Source organism: Balaenoptera physalus (genome assembly GCF_965194825.1).
Source record: "Balaenoptera physalus genome assembly, chromosome: 8".
NCBI lineage: Eukaryota > Metazoa > Chordata > Mammalia > Artiodactyla > Balaenopteridae > Balaenoptera > Balaenoptera physalus.
Genome location: NC_138887.1, coordinates 102396929 through 102424804, shown reverse-complemented (window position 1 = coordinate 102424804; position 27876 = coordinate 102396929). Strand labels below are relative to the sequence as shown.

Here is a 27876-nt window from a genome sequence, read left to right as displayed (position 1 = left end):
AAATGCTCGTCAGCTGCCAGAGGTAACACTCGTCTGTTTTTCATGGAGTTAAGGATTTGGAAAGAATGACTTCTGGAAATTTTTTTTCTAACAAGGCCTAGGGTATTGACATCATTAGGGTCCAAATTATTTTGCTTTGATTTAGATTTTTTCTTTCATGGTGAAGTTAGTAGACCCTGAAATTTGAATCCTTTATTGCTGTGCGAGGTTCTTTTTCTGTTTTATTTATTAAGTATCAGAATGTCACCTGTCATTAATTTTTGTGGAGCTCATCTTGAGTATTTTTCTTACGTTTTATGAAATGCTATCTCTAGTCATACAGTGAAACAACACTCTTATCTGTTATAACCAAAGCTTTCTGTTTACATGTCCCCTTTTGAAGGTGCTACATTCAGAATAAAAGCTGCACATCTGACCTCAAACTGTAAGGATATTAAGTTTTCTTCCTGACAGCCCAGGCAAAGAAAAAGAATCCTAAGACTGTAGCATTGCTGTGTTTCTGTTAAATAAGTCAGGAAAATTCCTATAATGCCAAACTCTGGGGCACAATTTCTGAAGTCTCTAGTCCTTGTTGCAGCCTCTCCTCTCCTGTAAAGAACTGAAAGAGAAGATTTGCCTCAGTAAAAAGAGGCAGTAGCAATCAATATTTATTGAAACTCTGAGAATAAGTTTAAATTGAACCAAACATGCAGAAGATAACAGAATAAGTCTTATTTCTAAAAGTATTAGTTTTCTTCCCATGGCTGTAGATCTGATGGCTTTTAGCAAGTAATAATGAACATTTATGATTATATATGTATATATGAATTTATCTTAGAGCAGTTTTGGGAACCAAGATTTCCCATATACCCCATACATCCCATCTCCCCAGGCACAGGTCCCCCCATTATCAACATCCCCCACCAGAGCAGTACATTTGTTACAGTTGATGACCTACAAGGACAGATCTTAATCACCTGAAGTCTTGACGCTGTACATTCTTTGGGTTCGGACCAATGTATAATGACGGGTATCCCTCATTATAGTATCACATAGAGTATTTTAACCACCCTAAAAATTCTCTGTGCTCCACCTGTTCATCCCCCTGCAACTCTCGCAACCACTGGTCTTTTAACTGTATCCATAGTTGGGATCATATGGTGTGTAGCCAGTAACTGTATTTCGAGTCAGACAATTTTTCTCTTATTTATGCTTCAAGGATAATGCATGAGGGCCCAGCATTTTAGAGGCTTTTTTGAAGCAGAAAACTTGTCTGATTTTTTTTTTTTTTGTCAAGTGATTCTTGTGAGGATTTTACAATTTGGAGGAAAAAGTTATTCTTTTACACATGAGTATGAATTTTACATCCGTTGAACAGGAGCCCAGGCCTGGTGAACACACAGAGCTGCTTTTGCCTCTCCTCGTCCACAGGCTGGCCCCTGTACCTGGTGTGCTCTCTCTCTCACTCCTGGAATGCCTTGTCATCTCTCCTAGACATCTTTGAAAACCTTGTTCCAACAGTACCTGCTTGGGAAACCTTATTCGACCCTCTTCCGTCCAGACAGGACTTCCGCTAGTGTCTTTGTTCACAGTTTAATTACCACACTTTTTGACTCTAATGTAATTATTGACTTACATGTCTGTCTCCCTTTTCTAGACACTGAGTTTTCTGGAGACAGGGCCTGGGTCGTCTTCATGTCTGGAACCTAGTAGGTCTTCAATAATTATTTCTGGAACTGAACTTCTCCACGTAATAAAATTGTGTGTTAGAATTTCTTTTCATTATATCAAAGTGATTTTATCTTTTTGAATTAGGATGAACTCACTCACTATCCAAACTGAAAAAATTCATGATAGTATTCTTCTGAATTACTTTTATGAGTCCACTGGACTCTTCGGTCATCGCAAAAACACCACTGATATTTTATCTTAATGTTGTATAAATATCTCTAGATTGTGTGTTGCTAATTCTGTGATAAACCCGAGACTCTGAAGTTTATTTGTTGCAAGGAGATTTAAGAAGAAACTAAGACAAGACCCTTCTGTGCTTTGTAAATATGTCTCTTCACGTCCTCGTGGTATGAGGTATTTTCTTAGATTGAGTTCCCCCAAGAGAGACATGGATACCTGTGCCTGTAGTTTATTTGCAAGGTGAGGGCAACACCAGAAGCACCAACAGTGTGTTACCAAGCCAGTCACCACTGTGGGCAGCTGGAGCCCAGCTTTGCTGGGCCTCTGGGAGGCAGACTGGGGAAGCTGCCTCACTGGATCCCACCTGAGGGTGGGCTCACCTGAGGGTGTAGAAGCTGGATCATTCACGCATCCGCTCCGGTCAGCCCCTGTTTGAGGGCAGGAGGAGGGTGCTGCCACTCATTTCTAGTGCTCTTCCTGCCCCGCGGGCCCCCTGTCCATGCGTGTGGCACCGCCCTCTGGCGGAGAGGTGCAGTGATGGGCCGGCGGTGGCGGGCGTAGCAGGGAGCCCAGAGGAGAAGCCCCTCTGGGGAGTGTGGATGGGGGCAAGTGGTACCTGGTGCAGACAGAGCCGTGTGGCTGCTTATTTGACAGTTCAGTCCTTTGCATCATGAAATATCCAGATGGAGAGAGAAAGATAATCAAGCACAGTATTTTCTCCTGTTTGAACTAGGATAATTCTTCCTGTGGAAGGGAGATTTATGGAAAATCCTTTTGATTGAGTAGGCCTTACAACCCCCTGCTTGAACTTTGGTACCTAACTGCTCCTTCTGTCTTTGGATTGCTCTAATTATTGTATATAAAGTTCTTCTTTATACTCAGTAGGCGTCTGTCTGATGGTGACTTTGGCCCGTGTTCCTGGTTTTGGAGCAAGGCACAAAGCCCCACTGCATATGCTTGTTCTGTACATTCTCATTGAATCTTCAGAAAAAGCCTGGCAGGTGGGTATCATTTACCTCCCTTTTACAGATAAGGCGACTGAGATTTAGCAACTGGAGATCCTCAGTGTTTTTAGAAATGAAATGATTTGCCAGGGTCATGATGTAGCAAGTAATGCTGACTGTCTACAGTGGCCCTTCAGCGGGGGGAAGGGGAGCAGGATGACACTTGATAGGACAAGTTCCAGGGTCCTCAGTGCTACACAGAAAATCTCCTCTTCATCTCCCTTAATCCAACATACACCTTGCAATAGGGTGGGAGGAAGGGACAGGAAGGTTGCCTTCTTATCATACGCATACCTGCTCCCTTCCTCCCCTTCTCTGAAAATGTCACCGACTTCAGACTGGAGTTTCTTATGGCTGGTTAATTGTAATCTGTTAATTGAGGCCTCCTGGCATAGAGCACTCATTGAGTCTATGTAGGGAAAGCAAATGATATTCAAGCTCTGTACATACACATGTTGGGTCTCTGTGCATTGCACAGAGTAAAGACTCAATAAATATTTGCTGACTTCTCAAGTAGCAAGCAGTGGTCTTTGAAACTGGGAAATAGGGGGTAACTGTAGGCGTGCCTTTCACACACCATGCACTGGCTGTGTGGCGAAAGGGTCCTGAGGCTGGATTCGATGGGGACAGCATAGCTGGATTAGTACCTAGTGATCAATGATCAAAAAGGGGAGGTAAAGTCATACAGTAAAAGCCAGGCTGAGTGTTAAGTATGAAGGACAAAACTATAAATGGGACAGGGGAGGTAAAGTCAGAGACCAACAGGAATTGGAATTAAGAGTAGATTCCAATGCAAGAAGCCATTCTGAACCAGAGACATAGACCAAGGCGTTATAGTAAGGTTAAATCTGGGCAAACCCCATATCTAGCCTTTCCACTTACAGGAATATACCCTAGAGAAACTTTGGAACATGTGTATAAAGGGACAAGTGCAGGAAGACACCACTATTTAACTTTTGTGGATGCAGAAATAAGTGGTAAAAATATGAAGACATCCATGGATTGATAAATGCTAAATTTAGAATAGTAGTTTGAGCTGAGCCCATTTTTTCTTGCTAATACGTGATTTAATAGTCCTCAATCATCTTTAGAGGTGACACTGTCTAGGATCCTATTCTCAGTAATAGACATGGGTTTTGGGTTTTGAGTGTGTGCTTGTTTTATTGGCTAATAGGGCTGATAGAAACTGGCAGGTGGGGCTGGAAGGACTAATCTCCCTTTGATGACGAGGTGACAGAGGCAGGGATGGAAATACAGGTTGCTGGTGATGGGACTGGGAATAAGAATCAGGATTTTCTGACTGCTTGCTCAGTACTCCCTGCACCACACCGTGTGTCCTCCCCTAATGAAGGATCTTTTCTGTAGATTTATGTCACGGGTACCATGTCCTTAACCCTTTTTGGTATCCTCCCATTAGAGCACTTCAGAGGACTCTGGTGCTTTAAGGTATCATTATTAAACCATGGCAATTGAATAGATCATCAAACCTTAGTGCATTTTTCTTCTGTTAAAATATATTAGGGTCAACCCACATTTATTTTTTTTCCCTCCGAGGTGTTTTATAAGTCGGCCTCAACATTATGTGGGTCATTTGTTCCGAAAAATCGCTGTAGGATAAATTCTTAAAAGTTGTCCAGTGGTTAAGACTCGCCTTCCAATGCAGGGGGTATGGGTTCAGTCCCTGGTTGGGGAGCTAAGATCCCACGTGCTTCGAGGCCAAAAAACCAAAACGTAAAACAAAAACAATATTGTAACAAATTCAATAAAGACTTTAAAATATGGTCCACGTCAAAAAAAATCTCTAAAAATAAAATTGTCAATAATTAAATAATTTCAATAGGAAAAATGCTAGTGATCCTAAGCCCTCAAGCTGACATCCATTTATACTCACACAACACTGCATTCAGTTAGAAACTGACATAACTGCTTCAAGGAGTAGCATAGTTACCATAACACGAGGTAAAAAGACATTACGTTCCCTGTAATATGGCCCTTTGTCCACTTTTCTTGAGCTTTTGTAGCCTCTGTACACAGAGTTTAAGACCACAATCAAAAACAAAAAATACCATGATTCGGTAACAAAATATCTTTTTAAAAAATAAATTTATTTATTTATTTTTGGCTGCATTGGGTCTTTGTTGCTGTGCACTAGTTGAGGCGAGTGGGGGCTACTCTTCGTTGCGGTGCGAGGGCTTCTCATTGCGGTGGCTTCTCTTGTTGCAGAGCACGGACTCTAGGCGCGCCAGCTTCAGTAGTTGTGGCACACGGGCTCAGTAGTTGTGGCTCGCGGCTCTAGAGCGTAGGCTCAGTAGTTGTGGTGCACAGGCTTAGTTGCTCCGCGGCATGTGGGATCTTCCCGGACCAGGGCTCAAACCCGTGTCCCCTGCATTGGCAGGCGGTCTCCTAAGCACCGCGCCACCAGGGAAGTTCCCAAAATATCTCTTAAATTCTGTTTAATGCAAAACAATCAAATAGTATATAGACAAATCAATGGAAACCATGTATTTTTGAAGGTATTGTGAAATGAGAACTTACAGACAACATGCTCCAGCTCTAAAACCACAGTGATGTCCACTGGGTACTTTCGTCCTTTGGTGTGTAGCTGGCCTTCAGATGCTCCATATACAGATACAGAGTCGTACTTAAATGCTGAGAAATGCCGCATACTGAAAATTGGGGTATTGAAGGAAACTGCCTGTCAAGCTGAGATGTCTTATTTCAGCTGGGAGTATGGGTGTATTTGAAATGGAAACAGGTAGAGGGTGTGTGTGTGTGTGTGTGTGTGTGTGTGTGTGTGTATGTGTATTTGAAATGGAAACAGGTAAAGGGTGTGTGTGTGTGTATTTGAAATGGAAACAGGTAGAGGGGGTGTGTGTGTGTGTATTTGAAATGGAAACAGGTAGAGGGTGTGTGTGTGTGTGTGTGTGTGTGTGTGTGTGTGTGTGTGGTAGCCAGGTTAATTGAAAAAAGAAAAGAAAACCAGTTTGTTAAACAATTTCTTAAAGGTGTACATGCAAGTAAGACCCTCTTTCCCTTTCTTCTCAGCTCTGAGACTTATCATTTAGTTTTAATTTTATTCACAGCCACTGGGCTTTTACTTCTTATAATTTGTTACACCTTTTTGTAGCATAGAATGAGTAATTGATATATTGCTTAGCTAGCTTGTAATCAGTGGTGAATAATGTTCAACATCCTATTTGTAGAGAATGATCATCCTTTAGTATTCTGTAGTCTTCTGCTGTTACAGGTATGCTTAAAATTTAGATGACTGCTTCTAACCAAAGAAATCATCCCTTAGCTGACTCTGCCTGGAAAAGCTGAAATATATCATTGGGATATTTCTAGTTCATTCAGTGTTAATACTCCTCTGATGCCTAAAATAGTTTCCAGTGTCATTCTGTCTGCACTCGAGGAATGGTGGTCTTTATAATTTGATTTAGTAGTAACAGTAAATTTTTAGGACATGAACTTTACAAATGTAAAAAAAATTATTCCACATATTTTCATAGTAACATTTTCTATTTCATGAGGATGACTGGAACACTCATTTGACATTTTTTCAATCACACTAGTCAGGAAGTGGTGCTCTCAAATTTCTTTCCCTTTTTTTCTCCCGTTTGTCAGCAGATGGCGCCTTACTGTTTCCTATCTCTTTTCCGCTTTCTTTTCCTTTTTATTCCTTTCCTTCCTCCCCGCCCCGCTTGGCAAACATTTGTCACAAGAATGGATGCTGTTATTTAAAAAAGTCTTACTGTGACATGTTGTCTTTTCAAAAGGACAAGAAGGAAATGAGGAAACAGGTTTTCATTGCTTAAGGCATAATACAACTGGTTAATTTTCTCTGCCAACATATCCTTTAGAAGCAGATGTTGCATTTAAGTTTGGCTTTGTAATTCTATTTTGTTGCTTTGCATGTAGATGGCTCCTCTTTTCTCTTTTAGGTAGACGGGCACCTTTTGTTAATTTTTACCTTTTTTTAAATACTAGGCTATTTTCCAAAGAAAAATTCTTTGATGTACAGATAAATAGATTAAAATACATTTGTGCTTAGTTTGGGGAGTAAAACTGATAACAGTAATTTGGGCTAGTCATTGTGAATATGAAGTACCCATAAAGACTTATGATCGGGTAGAAAACATGTACAACTTAGTGAAAGATTGTTAATGACTGGAATAGGATTTAATTAATATGTATTATAAAACCAGACTGCATGTCTGGGACAGTGTGTCTGAGTTAATTAAATATTCTAAGGAATACTACAAACCCCACACCCTTTATCCCTTTTCCTGTCCTTTCTCCATCACTAAATAGTTATTAAATGTTTCCAGAATGAATATTACATAAAAAACAAGTATATGACATTGTCTTTGCTGTCAAGGATACAATCTTATTGAATGTAATTTGTTAGTCCACTTTCCTGCTTTAGGAAGAATATTAGGGTGAGCTCATTTAATCTTTGACATACTATTACCTCTCATCTCTGCTTGTCTAAATCCAAGTTTCAGGTCTGCCATATTCTTCATGATTATCTTAATTCTACTCCCACCCCTCTCCACTTCCCTGCTCCACCTCCAAAAAAAGTGGTCTCATACTCCTCTGAACATCCTTAGTGTTTATGTAAACCCTTTTCTTGGCCTTGTTACTACTATGTAGTATAGTTAGTTACAGTTGCTGAACTTAAAGCATCTTGATTCTCAGTAGTTCTCAGCACAATACCCTGCATAGAAATGCTTTTCATTAAGTGATTTACTGAATGCTTGTTGGATATTAACTTTATAAGTGCATGGGCTTTTAGAATCAGTCAGGCCTGGGTTTGAAACTCAGCTCTGTGATTTTGGCCAAGCCTTAACCTCTCTGAATTTCAGTTTTCTCATCTGCAAGCTGGGGCTGATAAGGACTACTTGATAGAGATGTTGTTAAGATAAAAACCAATGGGGTAGGTTAAACACAGTGCCTGGGACATAGTAGCTGCTCAGTAAATCTTGGTGTGTGTCCATGTGTCCTCCCAGGACATACACACATATATACATACACGCATGGTGTATGTGCAAGATGCTGGGCACTAGAAGAAAGTCAGAACCATACAGGTCCTATGCCCATGTTGCTTAAAGAGGAAATAAAGCCATGCAGGTAGGAAACGATGGTGCTATTTGGACATTAGAGACAGAGTGCCGTGGGAGTTCACTCCTTTCTCCCTGAGAAGAATGGATATGGTTTATAGAAAGTTTCGATACAAAAGGTGGCAATTGTGCAGAAAGTAAAAGAATGGGTAGGGCTTGAATGGGTGGAGCTGGAGTCTAGAGCGGTAGATAAATATTTTAGAAGGTGTGTCTTTTCAAAAACTATTGTTGTGCAGTAGAACTTTCTGGTCAAAGACTGAGATTGGAGATGGATATCCCTACTGATCTGCAAATAGTTTTCTTAGAAACTTGCCAGGTGCCTATGTGTGTTCTCAGATGGCCTATTCTTTTTGGTTCAAGTGTGGTAGTTGCTACCAGGAATGTTAGAAATGATAAAATAGCTTGGCAGCTACTTCACTAGTACTCTAGCTTTGGTATTTTATAGTGCAACATTGGGCATACTACCCATGGATGTGGAGAAGGAGAAATTAACTTGGTGACTGTCCCTAAAGAGGTGTGTGGTTCACCCCTCTCCTTTTCCTCAACCCCTGCTTAGCCCTACTGCTCCAAGGAGAACCTGCAGGACCTGGAGGGGGTGCTGCACTGCCACTGGGGGTGCAAGAGAGGATGCTAAACCCATCTATTCTAGAGCTATACAATAGGTGAGAAATTTCTGTATAGAAATATGTTTAGCAGAAATTGCATCTGAGGACAGGCACTTCTTTGGAATTGGCAGGTGGCTGATGTATCTTATATAAAGTAATGAGGTTCCACTGACCTGTGGCCAGGAAGGGGCTGGTCTCTCCTGGCCAGTCACCTTTCTTTCCCCCACCTTCAAATGCTCTCCATTTCTTTTACTGTTTAAATAGGAAATCAAGGTGCTAGAATCCCCCAGGGTTATGGGTATGAAGGTTGTGGGCGTGTGAATGGGTCAGGGCTCTGCCCTTATGGGACCCTAACCCTTTCCTCTCCCAGTTTTGGAGAAATCATCCCCAACGGTTAACTCCCTTTTTCAAGACCACAAGCCCACAACCTTCATACCCATAGCACTGGGGAATATTCTAGCACTTAATTCCTTTTGTCCCCACTTTAAGAACGCAAAGGTTTTCCGGGGTAGTCTACACCATACCTGGAGAATTCTCTTTTGTTCTAAAACTCCAGCCAAAAAAAATGTGTTTACAACTGCTAACATTTATTGTGTACTTACTTGGAGTCAGAGGCTTTTCCAGAACACCGTTAAGTATCTTCATTTTAATATACCTAACAACCCTGGAAGATATAATTCCCATTTTAATACCTAAGTAAATTGTGGCTTATGGGGTTTGACCAAGACACCTGCAGCTAGTGAGTAGAAGAATCTGAATGTGAACTTAGATCTTTGATTACTAAACTGTGGAAGGTGGGTGCTGAGTTCTCACTTTGCCAATGACTGTTTCATCTTGGGTATGTTTCTTAAATGTATTTCCCTTATCTTAAGAAAAATCAGTGTAGTAGAGTAGTTACATTAAAAAGTATCCTTCCGTGTAAAAAAAATCTGTGATCTTGCTGAACTGCTGTTTTTACTTCCAATCTTTTCCAGCAAGAAAAATGATTTTGAAATTGTAAAGTGTACAGAACTGCAGCAGTGTCTTGGGAAGTGTAGCTCAGTGTGGAGGAGATAGCCAGTGATGACTGTTATAAATTAGTGGTTCTCAAACTCTCTAGTTTGCTGAAGGAACTTGCAAATATCTCAAAACACCTCAGTGTTTACTAAATGTCGACAAATCATACAGAATTTAAAAGGGGTTGAAGACAGGAGAAAAACAACCTTTTTCCAAATTTTAAATAAAGCAAGAGGTTCTAGAAGCCAAATGCATGCTCTGGCTATTGATCACCAATGAAACATAGAGTTAAATAGTTGATTTGTGAACTTTTTGAAAAGTATATGGTATTAGTAGGTCCAGTATGAGTTCACTAAAGGACAAATAATATAAAACTAACTTTGTTTCCTTTTGTGAAAGAGTTCACATATTAAGGGTATGTTGTTGACTTGTTTTGTCTTGATTTTACTGAAGCATTTGACCAAAAATTCTATGAAGACAGTTATGTGTTGATTAGATCAGTGGTTTCCTTTTTATCCCCCCTCCCTGCCCCTCCCCACCCCTTGCCATATTTTCACCTCACTTCATGCCTATCGGAACTACTGAGAAAAGAGCCCAGGAAAAACCATATGGTAAAAAAGCTCATCCAGGTCTACTGCAGCTGCTCCCTAGACTGGGATTTGAGAAAAACTAACAGAAGTTTTTCAGACTTTTGCGGGGGCAGGGAATCCTTTCATCAAATGAAATTAAACTCTACCATATAAAACAGATAAAGTGACATTTCCTAGTACTATAAATGTTTTTGGAGTTTACATTTATGATGTTTACTGAAGAGTCAGCAAGAGCAATGAAGCTCTTAAGATATAATGAAACACTTTAAAAAATCTGGTGTTGATAATAACTGTATAATAATAGCTGTATTCACATTATCAGCTGTGTTTAATAAAATTATATACTTTGCTTTAAATGCATCATATATTTTTTTAAAAATCTGTTCTCATAGATAATTACTTGCAAATTATAACAAGAGTTTTTTGTTTTTGTTTTGTTTTTAAATAACTTGCCTTGGGATCCCAGGATGTTTTTCAATTGAGCCAATCTAAGGTAGGGAATATTTGTTTCAAAATCGTAACCCTGTAACTAAACGTATGGAAACAATAGCTCACATTCCTTATCATAAATCTAAAGTCATACAGGAAACATCTAATTCTTAGAATAAATATTTACCCTCTCTCAAGTAGGGTATTATCACAAAGGACTTTCTACTGTGATGAAAGCAAGGCCGACCAGATGCCCCCTGTGCCTCGCCCGCATTTAATGGCAGCCGACACTGGGGTGCGGTTTGTATTCATGTGCTTACTTGAACAACCTCTTGAGAGCAGACTGTGCACACAGTATTTTTCACACGACCGGGTGGAGCTACAGCTTCCCTTCCCAGTGTCACACTTAAAAAAGAAGTCCACACGTGCACGTGGAGGTGGCAGGGGAACCTGCTACAGGGACCGCCTGGATCTCCCAGACAGGATCTTTGGCACATGACGCTGTGTGTCCGCAGTGGGTGAGAAGCTTGCGTATAAACCATTTCAGTGTCATTTAAAAAAAATTACAGCTTTAAAAATATCTAAAATGTATTTGAACATTAGAAACAGATGGTGGTGTATCCTTGGAGCACTTCCACAGGAGTCTTTTTAAAAACGTTAGTCTGATATTGAGTGGATGCTGACTTATGTTAGGAAAAATGTTTGGTTTCCTGTGGAATACGGAGATAGAGTTGGGGACAGCCAGGTAGTACAGATGAGAAAAATACAACAATTCAGGAAGTGCATTTATGTACACAAAAGAAAGAACAAAGTAACTTTGAGTACAAAGCGGGGGATGACCTCTTCTGGCCAGGAACACAGGGAAGGGTTCCTGGAATAAAAGACATTTGTGGAGGCCCTTGAGGACATATAGGACTTGGGTATGAGAATATTAAGGAGAAGAGATGTTGTTCTAGGGCACCACATCTTTTGGGAAAGTGTAATTGTAGAGGAAGATGATGTAGATATCACTACCCTCTTAGATTACCTTCTTCATTAATAAATTAGCTCTATATACATTTAAAGATATAATCCGTTCTTAATAAATTCAAAGAGAGATCCTTTTCATATATTTAAATATGCCTGGGGTTTCTTTCAAAGTCATTACTGTGAGACAGTGATTTACTTGTTCTTTAGACCTTGCCAGTGATACTTTGCCCATCCTGGCTACCACTTTAAGACCTACCTGCATCATAAGTGTGCCCTAAAACTGACCTCTGCAAGAATTACAGCCATTCATTTGTTCAGTTGTTCACCCACGCTGGTATATTGAACAACTGTTAATGTGCCAGGTCCTGGAGAGTTCTAGGCACCCAGCAGTGAACAGATCCAAACTGGACAGGTGAATTGGATGCCTGGAAACCACCTGAAGTTCTTATCATTAAACTTACCATTAAAAAGATAACAGTGCAACTTTCACTACAAACTGATAACAGCATAAAGAGTACACCTCCCAGAGCTTTTACATTTTAACAGGGATCAAAGCTTTGCTTCGAACTGCTTCTAATCAGGCAGCGTGTAAGGGGAATTGTGGTTTGAGCTCTGGGACTTTTCCAGCTTATATGGCTTTTTTGAGCAGCAGGATTAAAGGTGGGGGCTGGCTCTGATAATATTCCTCCCAGAAAAGTAGCTTAAAGAAAAAAGCCCTGCTGCACTGGGAGAGTCAGTTAGATATCCCATAGTGGAACAGAGCTCTTGTTACGTTTTTGCCTTTTGGGGGTGCCAGAGAGCCGAACACAGAGAAGGAGTATAGCATAGGGCAGGCGCACAGGGTGCCCTGCTGCTGGTAGCCGGGCAAGTCACTTACCCTCTGGATGCAGCTATAAATAGGGATGATAATGATAATAGTACCCACCTCAAAGAATTGTTGAGGGTCAAATAAGTTAATATATACAGAGCATTTAGAATTGTGCTTGCCATAGAGTGTAAGCATTATATTAAAGTTAGCTGTTATTTCTTTTAGCTATGCGTTTTGGCAGTTTGTTGATTTTCTGAGAACATATAAGAGATACACAGTAAGAGTGGATAAGAAGATAGTTCAAGTGAGGATGGTTAATTCCTTCTTTCCCCTCCTCCTACTCCACAGACCCTAGAGTTATTTGTCTTGTGAGGTAGTAACATCATATTTGAATGTATGACCTTGAAAAATTATAATTAAGTAGTTCTGGGCAAAGCTCTAATGGTTGGAAAATAAACCAGGCCTCCCACACATACCTGCTCAGCCAAGAATCTGTTTGCCCCAGGAACCGTGGGTGGGCGGGAATGGAAGCAAGCACACACCCCGGCTTACGTGAACTCTCTCTTCTGGTTTGAGACCGTGGTGTCACCCTTCTTCCTCCGCTCACCGGTGCTTTCTGGTCATTTCTCTTCATTCTCAATTCTAGAGAAACAAATATTTTTATTTTTTTAAAAATGCTTTTCTCTCTCTCCTTTCCCCGACTCCAGGGAACTTCCACCCCGCCCCCCCCCCCCTTCCTGCTTGTTTGTTCGCTAAAGTTTGGGTCTTTATTTGTCCCTTGGTATTGCACTTGTGCACATTTCTCCCAAGCCCAGGAAGGCAACATGCAGCGTAAGATGATGAGCTGTAGGGCTCCCTGCATGGATCCCGAGTTTTAGGGTCTGGGGCAAGGCCCTCTAGAAATGTCCTGGAATTTTCTGTTAGTTCTTGTAACCAGGGATAGAGGCCCCCTGCTTTTGCACTGGGGCGTATCACAGGTACTCCTGCAGGCTGTCTCTTGTCTGTATCCTGGGGAGACTGGTGAGGGGTTTTCCGCACAGCACTGCAGAGAGGGGCTTGTTTTCCCGTTCCTGTAAAGTGCACCACATCAGGACATGTGGTCTGCATGACCTTCAGTTATTCCTGGCTTGGTTCGTGTTTTTATTGTTAGCCTATTTAGCGTTCAATCCCATTGTCCTAGTTAAGTCCTGTCATTAGAGCAGGTGTGTTCTTTTTCTGAGTGTGAGAGGGGGCCTGTTTTGGGGCCTCCCCTGGAGGAGGCATCCTGGGAGAGGGTGGCAAGAGGCCTCTCAGGCCTCGGGAAATCTCCTTGGTGGGAGCTAGGCTTAGAAGGTTACTTAACCTCTCTGAGCCTACATACTCACACCTCCCGTCCATTTAAATCTACCCATGGGTTGTTCTAAAGGTGAACATGGGGACTTCTCTGGTGGTCCAGTGGAAAAGAATCCACCTTCCAATGCAGGGGACTCGGGTTCGATCCCTGGTCAGGGAACTAAGATCCCACATGCTGCAGGGCAACTAAGCCTGCGTGCCACAACTACTGGGCCTGCACGCCTCAACTAGAGAGCCCACGTGCCACAAACTACAGAGCCCACGCACCCTGGAGCCTGCGCGCCACAACTAGAGAGAAGCCTGGGCGCCGCAACCAAAGATCCCGCATGCTGCAGCTAAGACCCGACACAGCCATACATGCATACATACATACATACACAAACAAACAAACTTTTAATAAATAAATAAAAGGTGAACGTGAAACTGTATGGGATGTAGCCAGCTCTCAGTAACGGCTCCTTTCCCTCCATTTCCTTGTTGGACTATGGAACCCAGGCTTATTGTGGGGATAGTAGGTATTGGGCAGATTCTTCCTGATGACCTGACCAGGTGTCAGGATGGGGGACTGATATTTGGGGGGCCTTTGCCCTTCAGTCAGGGTCCAGATGGGTCTTCCTGAAAGAAGCATCCTTCTCCCTCGTGGCCGGCTGAGGAATTGGAGTGGGGGGCGGGCAGCAAAAACCCACTTTGAATTTTGCCACTTTATTTCCCCTCTAGTTTGCTCAGATATAAGGAAGAACTGGCAAAATTAAAAATAAAAAAGATTTTGTGTTGAAAATTCTACTCTATTGACAAACAGCCTCAGATCAAGAGTAACCACCAGACATCCTGTTTCTCAGCATGTTTGCTGGTCGCTCCTGGGGCAGCCGCCCTGCTCGGGTGTTGCTGTGCTCAGGGTTCTGCTTGGGCATTTTTCACCTTGAAGCAGATCCGTGTCCTCTGTCACTCAGCCCAGGCCACTTCTTACTGCCACTGTAAAACCTGTAGGATGAAAAGAAATCAATATGATCAAAGCTGCATGTGGCCAGTCTGTTGCACCATCCTGCCCTTTTCCATTTTACAGATCTAGCATTTTTTTTGGTAAAAAGATATGCTAATACAAGTTTATCGATTGTATGACTTGATGTTAGGCCAGAAGACTTCTGCTGTCCTCTGAAATACATATATATCTCAGAGCTATTTTTTTAAGTCTCATGAAGTGCAACAAAGACTTCATTCACTCCTAGGGACTTCCCTGGTGGTGCAGTGGTTAAGAATCCACCTGCCAGTGCAGGGGACACGGATTCGATCCCTGGTCCAGGAAGATCCCACATGCCGCGGAGCAGCTAAGCCCGTGCGCCACAACTACTGAGCCTGTGCTCTAGAGCCCGCGAGCCACAACTACTGAGCCCATGCGCCGCAACTACTGAAGCCCACGTGCCTAGAGCCCATGCTCTGCAACAAAAACCACCTCAATGAGATGCCCGTTCGCCGCAACTAGAGAAAGCCTGCGCGCTGCAATGAAGACCCGACGCAGCCAAAAATAAATAAATAAATTTATTTATTTAAAAAAAAAAAAGACTTCATTCACTCCTAGACTAACGTTCTCATGGAGACGGTTCACTGTGCCTCCCTCTATAAAAAGGAAACAGGGCAGCAGTTCATATGCAGATACCCCGCCACCCACTGTGAGGAGGTCAGCATCCTCCTCAGCCTTGCCCCACAGCCGCGGGAATTGGCCGGGCGGGTGCCCACAGAGCCCAGACCTGTTCTGTTGCCACCCAGGGCAGCAGCACGGGAAAGAAGGTGGGACTTACGGAAGCGGGCTGTGCGGGAGGCAAGGGTGGCAGTGTGTTCATAGTCGTCTGTGGGGGGAAGACGTTGGGGCTGATGCAGAGCCGGGTTCTGGCGGACAGTTTTCTGGTCTCAGGTGTGGGTTCACCTGTCGTCATCTGTTCTTTGGGAAGGGTGCTGGTGCGGTTTATAGAAATCCTCCCAAAGAGTAATTATGGTCATTAGCAATGGTTCTGTAGTTCCCAGATGTATTCACCTGCCTGTCACTGCCCTGTCACTCCCCTGAGGCCATCAGAATGGCCCTTCACATACTTGTCATGTTTTGAGAATTGCCACTGGTGGTGTACAGAGCAGATTAATTGGGTGTAGATGCTTAGGAAAACGAGAACTGATGGTAAAGGCTTGCATGAATTAGGAAAAATTTGAAGACAGAGTTCTGTTTCTGGTATGCAGAGTTTTAGCATAAAGGCTTACAAAGTATTGCCGGGGTCTTTTGCCAGTAGTGGCCCTGTACTTGCTTTAGTGATATACTTATTCCAAACTTGAGGGAAATGGCATGGGCGCATTTTCTGCAGGCTTCCCAGTAACTATGAAAGATTTTTTAAAAATATTTTTTAAACTTTTGGGAAAATTATTTGTATTATTAAATAGCATAGTAAATATGTGTATTTAGATACATAAATAAGAGCAGAATATTGGGACTGTTTCTAAACAGCCATTAACAATAATTAGATCAAAACATACCTAAAATGATAAACCTTAAAGCCACAGCAATTCATGTCTTTCTATGTAGAAAAGGTTCATTCAAATTAACTTCTCTCCCAATGTCAGAATTCCTTCTGCAATGTACCTGAGATGTGATAATTTAGGCATCGTCTTCTCTCTCTCCACTTCCCTCCTCTCCTCTTCCTTCCTTCACCTTCCAGCTGATGCATGCTGTGTCCAGGTCACTATGGCAGGCACTGCAGAGACACACATCAGTACTCATAATCCTGCCCTCAAGGCCTCCCAGTCTAAAAGTATATACAGCAGGATGAGGATGTGCAGGGAGGAGGCGTGTGAGGTTACCTGCGTGAGCAGCAGGCTGTCAACCTGTTGGGAGGAAGAGAGGCAGCGTACGATGCACAGAGGTTACGTGGAAGCTGAGATTCCAAGCCTGAAGGGGTGGCCTAGAAATGAAAAAGCACCCCAGGCGTGGTACTTGCGTGAGAGCCGTGAGACCATGTGTGGGGAGTGGCTTGCAGCCTGGCATAGCTGTGGTGCTGGATGCGGGGGAGGCGCAGGGTAGCAGGATGAGGCTGTCTCAGCAGTGATGGGAGCTCGCTGCTTTGCAAAAAAAAAAAGAAAGAAAGAAAAGTAGTTCTGTGGCTGAGAATTGTATTTTGTTAGAAAGTGTTTCCTTGTATTGTGCCAAGTCTGTCTCCTTTTCTATTTTACCTTTGAGTTCAAGCCGCAGGAGCAGCACAGAATGAGCCTGCCTGCTCTTTGCCACCTGCCTTTATGTGTAAGTGGTGTTTTGCTTCTTTAAATCTTGCCCCAGGCTGGGTATACCTTTGTCCTTCTTAATAGGTTTTGGTTAGTAGTTTGTTTCCTTAGTATAACCCAATGATAATTCCAGTTGGTCCTTTTAGAATCTACAAACAATTGATTGTGATTGCCTAGATTGATCTCACAGATCTCCAAAGCAGCTGTTGCTGCGGTACCCTCTTGTCTGTCGGCCTCTTTTCTGCCAGGTTCCTCCCTCTGTGGTTTCACAGGATCCCAGAGGGCAGGAAGCAATCAGAGGTGTTAGTGCAGCGTCTCCTCCGCTTCTTCCCCACCACACCGTTTCCTTTTGGTCATCTTACGGCTTTAGAGAAACAAAAAGTAGGCCTTTCTCACACATATGCCGGGGATCCTTGTCCTAGAGGAACAGTATTTTTCTTTACAATCTTATAACTATTATCTTTTACTTTAGAAGCAAACTAAGAAAGAAATACTTACCTGTGAAATGTTAATAAAAATTAATTAGGATTGAACTAAAATAGCTTAGAAGTTAAGGGTTGAGAGAGGCATGTTAAAGCTCAGGTTACATTTTCACATGAATTATCTGTAATTTGAAAATATCAGTTATGTTCTGAATGAGAGATTTGGCCAGGTGTGTAATATGAGACCCCTCTGTCTGAAAGTGCAGGGTTTGGGTGGGTCCTAGAGAGAGATTCTCAAAGCCTATTTGTTGATGGCAGCCGGTAATGTCAGTACCTGTAAGCAATCATTAGTCGACCACTCTTAACCCCTTGATGAAAATTCTGTACTTTCCAAGCCAGTGCCATGGTTGTCTATGGATTATCCTCTTTACAAAAAAAGGACGAGATGGAAAAGGTTCAGTAATTCTGGTTCTTTCACACCCTCACCTAGTGCTGAAGCCGGGAGCTTACCCTATAGCCGTGATCCTTTGTGCGGACCATTCTTCCATGTGGGGAGAGGATGAGTGAAGAAAAGGGAGAATAAAAAGAAAACCATATGTGGTTGCTCACGTAGAAGTTTCAGATCTAATCAATTAGCTAAGGATGCCCCAGAAGAGACTGTTTGCTTATTGGTGGGATTTAAGTATCCTACGCCGTGGAGGGCAAATTCTTATTTTTAATGTAAGAGTAATAAAACAATTAGTCTTCAGTGCAGTAGTTTCAGTCTCCATCAGTGGTACTTATCGAGGGAATAGTAGGGAGAGGGGAAGGAGGGAGGATACTAAATATTCTGCCGCTGTGTACTCAAATTGTGGTCCCTAGACCGGCGGCATCACCAGAGAGACTACTAGAAATGCAGAGTCTCAAGCCCCAGCCCAGCGCTTCTGAATCAGAATCTGCATTTTAACAGACCCCCTGGCAATTCCTGTGCACGTTGAAGTTTGAGAAGGACTGCTCTAGTGGGTGATGACAGTACCTGATTCACCATGAGCGATTCACCTGTCTTAGCACAGTTTGAGAAAAGCTGAACAAATAAGGCATATCCGCCAAAAGAATTAAATGTTGAGAATCAGAGTTTAATTTTGTTTGTCACGGTTGACTAGACAGCAAATCCTGTTCAGGGGAGGACGGGGTTCTGTTTACTGCACAGATGACGTGCCCCATGGCTTGGATAGCGAGTGAAGAGCTGCTTCCCTGCCCTGGAGTGGAATTGTTTCCATGATGACAGTTATGAGCTGTGATCTCCCCCTACCTCCCCCCCCGACCCCATTAACCAACAGAGCAGAGAATAAAAAGAATACTTAAAGTTTTTTTTTTTAGAATTCGTCGTGTCCATTTTTTACATCATGAAATCATCATGGGTTTCTCAGGGGAAAAGTCTGTGCAGGAAAGCGTAGCTTCCTCAGTGATGTGCAAACATTCCTTCTGGGCTAAGCTCAAACTGGCACAGCTGACAGAGGTCAGCGTTGGACCATGTTGGCCTAAGCCTGATTTTAAGAAGAATACTTGTGTTTGGGGTTTATCCTGCTGTACATCAACAGATCTTCAAGTGGAAAATCTTCATGTTAAATAGTCATTAACTCCCATGGCCACATGTATTCAATGATCTTTCTCCTCACTTAGAGGAGCCTTCTATTCTCAGAGTAAACGAAAAATGCTCATACACAGTGGTGACCAGTGTCACAAGTACTTGAATGTGCAATTCTTTTGTAATGTGGTGTGGTGATGTTTTGTCTGTTTGATCTTTTCCACTGTCTGTGATGATCATATATTACTTCTTCATAGCTAAAAATCCACTAAGTTTTCTTTTATAAAAGTAATAATTGAAACAAAAAAACCCCTTTAGTGATAAAAAGATTGACTGCTAAAATCAGCCATTAAATGAGTTAGAGCTAATCCTAGGGCATTTTCTTAAAGTTCCACGAAGAGTTTGTCAGCTTTTTAGAAGCACTGCTGTGCGTCACTGCTGCACTCCAGTCCAAGCCCCTGTAATTTCTTGCCTGGGCTGTTTCAGAAGCCTAATAACTGGTCTTGCTGCTCCCTCCCTTGCTCTCGCTTCAGTCTGTTCTCAACCCAGCAGCCAGATCATACTTGCCTCTGCCCCAAACACCTCTGTTGCATTGCAGGGCCCTCAAAATAAAAGCCAAAGACCTTTGGGTATCCTAACAAGGTCACTGTTTACCTCTCTGACCCCACATCCTACTACTGTCTCCCATGCATGCCCCAGGTCAGACAGGCCACACTTCTGTCTCAGGGCCTTTGCACTTGCTGATCCTCTGTCTGGAACTGTCTTTCCCAAGATGTCTACATGACTCTTTCCCAAAAGAGTCATGGTCTTTGTTCATATGTCAGTTTCTCAGTGAGGCGTTCCTTGACCATCCTATTTAAAATTTAACACCCCCCCCGACATATTTTACATTTTACAAACATACCTCATTTGATTGCACTTTGCTTTATTGCATTTTGCTTTATTGTGCTTTGCAAATGTTGTCTTTTTACAAATTGAACGTTTCTGGCAACTCTGTGTGAGATGATGGTTAGCATTTTATTGCAATAAAGAATTGTTAAGTTAAAGTATGTATTTTTTTTTTTTTTAGACATAATGCTGTTGCACACTTAATAGACTACAGTATAGTGTAAGCATAACTTCTGTATTCACTGGGAAACCAAAAAATGTGTGTGACTTGCTTTACTGCGGTCTGGAACCAGACCTGCAGTGTCTCCAAGGTATACCTGTGCTTAACATATGTTCATTGTTTGTCTCCTCCTAGAACGTTACCTCCTTGAGAAGCAGGGGTTTTGTCGTGTTCATTATGTGTCCACAACACCTAGAACCATGCCTGGCTTATTCAGGTGCATGCTGTTTGTTGAATGAATGAGTGAAGTTGGCCCTTTCTAGGCCCCGATGACTAGATGTGAATGTAGAGCCAAGGGCATTGTGGAACTTCTTCCTATCAGTTTTGTTCTCATTCTCATTACATAAGAGAACTGAAATGTTAGAACATCTTTAAAGTGTAAACCACAGTTGTGAGCCATTTAAAACATTCTGTGCAGCGAGTTAGGAAATGTCGATTAGTTGTTGATTTGTAAGGCAAATAGGAGAATGACACAGTCAGTACACACCAGGTCTCCTGTGTGCCAAGTGTGCAGAGTCAGGCCCCAGGGACAGGAGGAGGTGCAGCGTATGGGGCCTCCTTCAGAGAGCTGCGCACTTTGTTGCTGTCGGCCCCGTAGTCACGGAGGCATCCCACAGCAAACTCAAAGCCTCTCATGCCCCCCTCCGAGGACCACTGCTTTGGGTGCTTGTGCACATGCGTGCATGTATATTTATTTGTTTTCCAGTGTTGTCTCAGCAAGGGTTTCCTTTGGCCGCAATTTATGTTTTCCTTTTTGTTTATCGTGTTTCTTAGTAGCCCACTGCCACAAGTCCTGTCTGCAGAGGTGCTACTCAAATGTATCTTGAACTTTGTGCCGTTTCTCTTTTAGTATCTTAAGATTTATTTTGGCTGTGGAAGTCTAGGAAACAGTAAAGTTACGGAAGTGAGTTAGACAGTGCCCATCTAATTATTGACCCCCCCAGGGGCAGGACACATCAGGGAGGATGGAGCCCATTCAGGAAAGCCATATGGTCTGCCTGGCAAAATGATCCCTGTTTTGGCAATGGATACAGCAGGTTCTAACGGCCCAAAGCCATCATTCATTCATTAAAATATCTCTTGAGTGTCCACTGTTGTGGAACATGCTAATAAAATGAGCACAGTATTCACCTTTATGGAGCATCTTACAGTCTAGTGAGAGAAATAAACGTAAATTAAATAATCACATAAATGTGTAATTATAAACGGTAGTAAGTGCTACAACGGAGAAGATCAAGATACTATGGGAGCTTAAGATAAGGGAATGTCCTAGTCTGGGGTCGTGTGACATATGAGCTAGGAGCTGCAGACGACTAGGCACGTATGTGCTTTGTGGGGAAGGTGCAGAGTATGTGCATTAGTTTCCGGCCAGAGGAAACGAGGTGTGCAAAATCTCTGAGGTGTTGAGGGATCTGTGCGTTTAAGAGAGTAAAAGGAGACCAGTGTGGCTGAAGTGTGAGGGTGACAGGAATAGTGTGCATGGAGGAGGCTGGAGGGGTGAGCTGGGCCAGACCAAGGCTTGAGAGTCAGCTCTCGGGTATTTATCTTTAGACCCATGCAGAGCATTAAAGGAGTCGAAGTAGGGCTGAGCCATCACCTGTTTTCTATTTTTAAATGTTTACTCTGGACACTTTGTGGATAATAGATTGGAAGGGAGGAAGCAGAAGCTGGGAAAATAGCAAGAAGTGTTTCGTGTTTGTCCAGGAGAAGGCTGATAGCGGCTTGGACTAGGATGGTGGTGGTGGAGGAGGTGGGAGAACACTTGTCTGGAGAGAGAGTATCGGAGGCCACTGGCGTCTGGACTGTCCTTGCTCTGACATGCTCACCCAACAACCTGCCGTTCATTTGGCTTGATCTGCCTGTATGGTACCCATACCTGGGATTTCAGGAAGTATTTATTGACCAAAGAAATGTGAATATGTTGGTCAAGCTGGATGGAGCAAGTGTCCAGGCTGTCTGATTGACATATTTTTCATTGGAAATGAATCCATAGGCTTTGTGGCTTATCTGTCAATCTTTTATGAGCTTTGTGAACATGAATCAGTATTGATAAACATCATCATTTTTGGAACCTTAGTGAGATAGACTTTTGGAGCCAGCAGGGGGAGGGACAGAACCTGGACAGTTGTGGGTTCCCCGAGGTAAATGTCACCTGGTGGAGACTCTCTGAACTGCTACCTTTCCTAAGCAACACCCTCTTTTTTGATGAATGCTTTCCCATTATCATTTTTAAAATTTTTAAGTAGATCTGTAATATCAATAGCTATATTCACCAATTGTTTCTATCTTTAGAACAGCAATTATTTCACCCAGTGGGGAAGGGTGCTGCCACCTTAAAAAAGAATTTCAGAGGGAACGTAGTTAGGAAAGGCATATTAAATGTAGAAGGATTCAGAGTCAAGGAGAATCTTACCCTACATTGTTTCCCTATGCATCTATCTTTTTATTATTATGCCATGTTGATTTCTTTTGAAATCATAAAATATTTGTTTTTCAAATCTCTTATTATCGATACATGTAATGATATTGTCTTAATGGTTTTATTTAGGAACTCAGTAAAGTTAGGCAGTTGAAATAATTCACTAAAGTTTAATGAAGCCCCGTTGGTACTCTCAAGTCCAGAAGATATCAAACAATGATATAGAACATTATGTGTGCATTTGTGACCACTCACTAACAATATTTTCCTCATCTTTTGCAGGAGAAAATGGAAAAAACAGAGGTACTTTAATGGAACCGAATAAACCACTGAACAGGTAACTACATTATCAGGGGTTGTGTACACATTAATTAGAGTTAATATTTGTGAAGTCCTTAGAAGGTTACCTGGCACGCAGTAAGTAACTACATAAGTGTTTGCTACTATTAAGTTCCTTTAGCTGTACCTGAGCCTAAAATAAACCAGTCATACATCCAAAAACTACCCAAAAAAACCCAAATCATTTGCCCCTAAAGCAAGTGTGAACATCACTGGTAAGTTCTGACATGGTCTCTGTGTGACCTGTTACCGTGGCCTGAGAAACTTAATTTCTTAATCTTTGAGCACTCTTAAGTAGTTGAATACCCATTCACTTTTGCTTTTGAGCACTCAATTCATGATGACCTTGTGTCAGATCAGTTTCAGTTTTTTGAAACAAAACAAGCTTCTTTACAACTCTTGAAGAGCTTATCATTTGTGGAGATGGCTTCGTTTACAGGTAGCCACTGAAATGGCTTGTGGATAGTTAGTAAAGGTAGAGAGGATGGCATTAAGAACAGGACTCACATTTCCTGATGATGCCGAGATTACTTGGAATAAGAAGTTTCAAACTATTGACCCTGCCCAGGCACTGCCTTCACATCACAGAACTGTCGGTGTTATTAACACCTACGGACACATTCAACAAACATTGATAAGGGGCCTATTATGTGCCAAGTGCTGTGCTTGGCCTTGGGATTGCAAAGTTGAACATGTCACCTTTCTCCTCACCCACCCCATCTCTCTGGATCTGTACCGGTTCCTGCCTTCTTTACCTCGCTGTGGGGGAGACTGGGGTCTCCTGGCCGGAGTGATGCTCTAGATCCCACCTTCCCTCTCACCTTCAGCTCTTCTGTCTCCCCCGGCTGCACTCCCTCCACTCTTTATTCAGGGTGGGGAGAAAAACTCTGGGAGTGGAGACCCCGCAGTCTGGTTTGGTAGTGTTAGACATTTCTCTAGAAGGCCTGCTTTCCCTGGACTTCTGTGTCATAGTTCACATAGTTCATTTTAAATATTCCATGGTTTTGTGTTTTGCCATGCTTCCCCTCTGGCATTTGGGGATATTATTATCTTTGGAAGTTAGTTTTCTATTCAGAAGTGTGACATTATTAACTTGAGGGAGGTGGGCACTAGTGGTGTGCTCATGTGTCAGTGGTTCTCGTACCTTTTTATTGGAACCCACAGGAAGAAATACATGTCACGTTAGGACCCAGTGCACGCACTTGCACACATGGATGTATGGTTTCCTGATACATCTTCACTATATGTGAGTGTGATAGAATTTTCTAGTCTATTGTATTCTCTATCACTTTTTCTTTTTTCTCTTTTTTCCCTCTTCATTGTAACGTTCCTCATAACCTACCAAATGGGTTTCATAACCTACTAGTCAGTAGTGCTTTGACAGACTGGCAGTATTTTTGTGCTATGGTAGGGGCACCCGCTTTCTTGCCTTTCTGTCCACATTCTGTGGTAAGGTGTGTGTATCTTTTATCCCTAAACGCCCCGCCCCCCAACTTGCCTTAACTTAGTTCTTTATGTGCGAAACTCTCTCCGTTTGTAACTTAGCTTATGTTTCTGTTTTGTCACATACCATTCACTCCTCAACTTTCTGTTTGAACTTTGACATTCCTCTCCTGACCAATAGACAAGAATTACTATTTCAAATGAAATAGATACCTCTGTGCTATTCGATCTTGCATATTAAATATAATTTTTAAAAAGTAAAACACATGTATTTTTCATTAATTTCAGTTTTTACTAAACTTTCATAGTGTGCAGGAAAGCTTGTATATTGGAATGCATTGAAGTTACCCACTTTTTTTTTAAAATTTATTTATTATTTTATTTTATTTTATTTTTGGCTGTGTTGGGTCTTCGTTTCTGTGCGTGGGCTTCCCCCAGTTGCGGCAAGTGGGGGCCACTCCTCATCGCGGTGCACAGGCCTCTCACTATCGCAGCCTCTCCTGTTGTGGAGCACAGGCTCCAGACGTGCAGGCTCAGTAGTTGTGGTTCACGGGCCCAGTTGCTCCGCGGCATGTGGGATCTTCCCAGACCAGGGCTCGAACCCATGTCCCCTGCATTGGCAGGCAGATTCTCAACCACTGCACCACCAGGGAAGCCCCAGAAGTTACCCACTTTAATCACTTTATCTCCTTAAGTATTTTTAGGATTTCTGGCTCAGCGTCTAATAAACTGAAATGCATTCATGCTATATCACTCAGTCAGGGAGCTGATATGTAATGAGGGAAAAGGATTTCATGGTAAAACTTGATTCCTTACCTTCATGTGTTCTTTCTTAATGGGACTATAAAATGATGGTTTAGTAAAGCACCCAACAAGCCAGGATCTATTCAAAACTATTGGAAATGATAATTCACTCTTCCAAGATAGTTAAGAACTTCATTTTAAATGTAGGTTTGCAGCTTGATTCGTTAGATGAGAGATACATTTGGTTCTAGTTTTAAGGCTAGTGCTGGAAAAACAAGAAGCTAAAATCTATTGCTTAATCTGTTTTGAACCCCTTATCACAGTATCGTGGTGACTTCTGTGCAGTGCTAGCAAAATTCTCACTGATTTCAGAGACAAGTTTATTTATAAAAGAATCATAATTGTATACATCTAAGATTACTCAGTATGTACAATAAATTTTAATGGTTATAATGTGCAAAATGGTTCTTTTAACCTAAGATAAACCAGTATTCGCCTGTCTTTGAGGATTATTTCTAAGGTTTATAGGCAATAAATGAGACAGAATATCCCAGTTTGCTGAGTTAAAAAGATCTCTTTTGAGTAGTCATAGAAGTTTCTAAATATTTTGTTATTGAAGCCAAGCCAAAGTTCATTTGGTTCTTTGAGTATGTTCTTATTTCAGTCATGATTAATGAAGCCTTTCCATATAATTATAAATATAGCATATTTGCCAAAATTTAGCCAAATGTTAAATTATTATATTGTATTATTTTATATTATCATAATATTACTTAGCCAAGTATTATACGTGAACACATTCCTATACTTTACAATGATTTTAAATGCCATATAGCACAATTTGGATTGCTTTGTTTTGCCCTATCTAGGGTTTGAAAGTATTGTGAGAAGAGAATAAAGCAGACTTTGACAGCTAGTAGATGTTAAGGTATATTTACCAAAATCCTTTGAAAAAAATCATTATCTAGGATTTCATTTTGATTTCCCTTTCTTTTTTACTTTCTAAGGCAATTTTAAATGAATCATAAAATATTTTTTCCATTAAATAAATAGAGCACGCACAACAATAAAATTTTCTGATGTTTTCTTCTTAGTCTTAATTAATTAAGGGGCACTAACTTCTTCCTGGACGACTGTTCCTCAGATATATTCTTCCTTCTTTTACTCACTAATTTCTTTGAAGATTGATTAAATCGGTGCAGTATTCTACAGCCATGTGCATTTATATCATTTGGGCTAGGACACAATTAATGCATCATCTCTGCATGGAAGAGGACCTAGGTGCAGGTGATGCAGTGGTACCTTTCTGGCAGTCATATCGTCTCCAGGCAGTTGAAGGCCAGTCCTAGTAAGATGCCAGAGGGGCTGGACTGGTAGTGATCCAGAGCCCTCTCTAAATTGAGGAAAAACAAAAGGGAGTATGCATAGAGCTAATGGAAGATCCTGTCTCAGAAGAACTGAGTAAGCAGCTCATATATAAATAAACCACGAGGACAAATCCTTCCAGCCTCTCCCAAGATGGCAGTCAGTGCGCTGTAGTTCCCTCATCACATCCCCATCGCCACCGAGACTGTGCCAACCTCGGTCTTGTATTTACCGTTACAGGGGGTTATTTTCATTCCTTTCCATTCTCTGTCCTCTTGCCTTTTGAGACACCTACTACATGTTCTCTTACCTCCCCGATGATTTCTTCCAAGTAACCTTATAAGCAATCCTAAAACTTTGGTGTGAGCCCTGGGTCCTCCCTTTGTCCTGTTCCGTTCCCGACCAGTGAGCTCACAGCATTAGCACAGCATAGGCAGGGGCAGGTGCTAGAAGGTAGTGAAAGAGAGAGTTCAAATAAATACTTTAAAACTACTTCACTTGAATCCCTACTTTTTGAAAAAAATTAAGAAACCATAAAAGGCCTTTAACTAGGAAAAAACTTTTTGTTAAGAGTGAATTCTAGTCTGTTTCCTAGCCTGCTCTTGTTTAGTCCTGGTGCACCGTACATGCCTGGAAGTCACTAGAAAAACACCAGAATGTATATTTGTTAGTCCCTTTAACCAGCAGCTTTGAGAGTATACAGAAGCAGGAGTTGATCCCTGCCCCCTGCCTGGCTCCGTTCATAGGCATTTGTGCCGCCCCCCCCCCCCCCCCGCGCCCCCATTTCAGAAGGTAAACCACCTTACCATCGGACAAGGTTGTACTGGCTTCAGAGAATGGCACAGCTGAAAAGGATATTATTGATGGTTCAAGGGGACAAATTACAGCAGAAATCTGAACAGTATTTGGGAACATGAACTACCGTGAGTATAATAACCCCCAAACAAGAACAACATGTATTTTTAAAAGTATTTATTTCATACTTGTCCAGTTTTTCTGGCCATTTTCCTTTATTCATTTTCTGTGAGGGGAAACTGAAGTGAAAATAGAAACTATTTTTATCCCCTTTATTAAGGCACCTACTAGATTGATCATGAAAAGCATGAGAAGTCATGTCAGGTAGCCAAGCACTTCTTTTAAAAGCATGAATAAAAGAAAAAGAAGACAGTAAACAACAAGATACGACATAGTGTGTTATGGGTTGCTAGTTTTGAACTTCAGTCCTTCACAGCACTAGAGCCTAAGTATTTATGTTGTCAAGAAATAAAGTAAGTGTGGACTTCCCTGGCGGTCCAGTGGTTAAGACGCTGTGCTCCCAGTGTAGGGGGCACGGGTTCAGTCCCTGGATGGGGAACTAAGACTCCGCATGCCATGTGGTGTGGCCAAATAAAAAAATAACAACAACAACAAAAATAAAGTAAGTGAAATGCTTGGTTCATTCTAAGTGCTAAGGACGTGCAGCTGATAT

General features: G+C 42.0%; 1 protein-coding gene and 1 long non-coding RNA gene across 2 annotated transcripts in view; both read left to right on the top strand.

Moving 5' to 3' along the window:
• Positions 1-27876, top strand: part of LOC309666056 (uncharacterized protein) — a 196187-nt gene that overhangs the window by 84041 nt on the left and 84270 nt on the right. The window contains exon 6 of the mRNA XM_082473180.1: positions 22800-22854. Coding sequence (XP_082329306.1) covers positions 22800-22854 — 55 coding nt within the window. The remainder of the gene's footprint in view (positions 1-22799; positions 22855-27876) is intronic.
• LOC309666075 lies at positions 1638-16872 on the top strand. The gene is made up of 2 exons (XR_014266871.1): positions 1638-5753; positions 5794-16872. It is a non-coding gene; the product is annotated as an uncharacterized lncRNA (long non-coding RNA).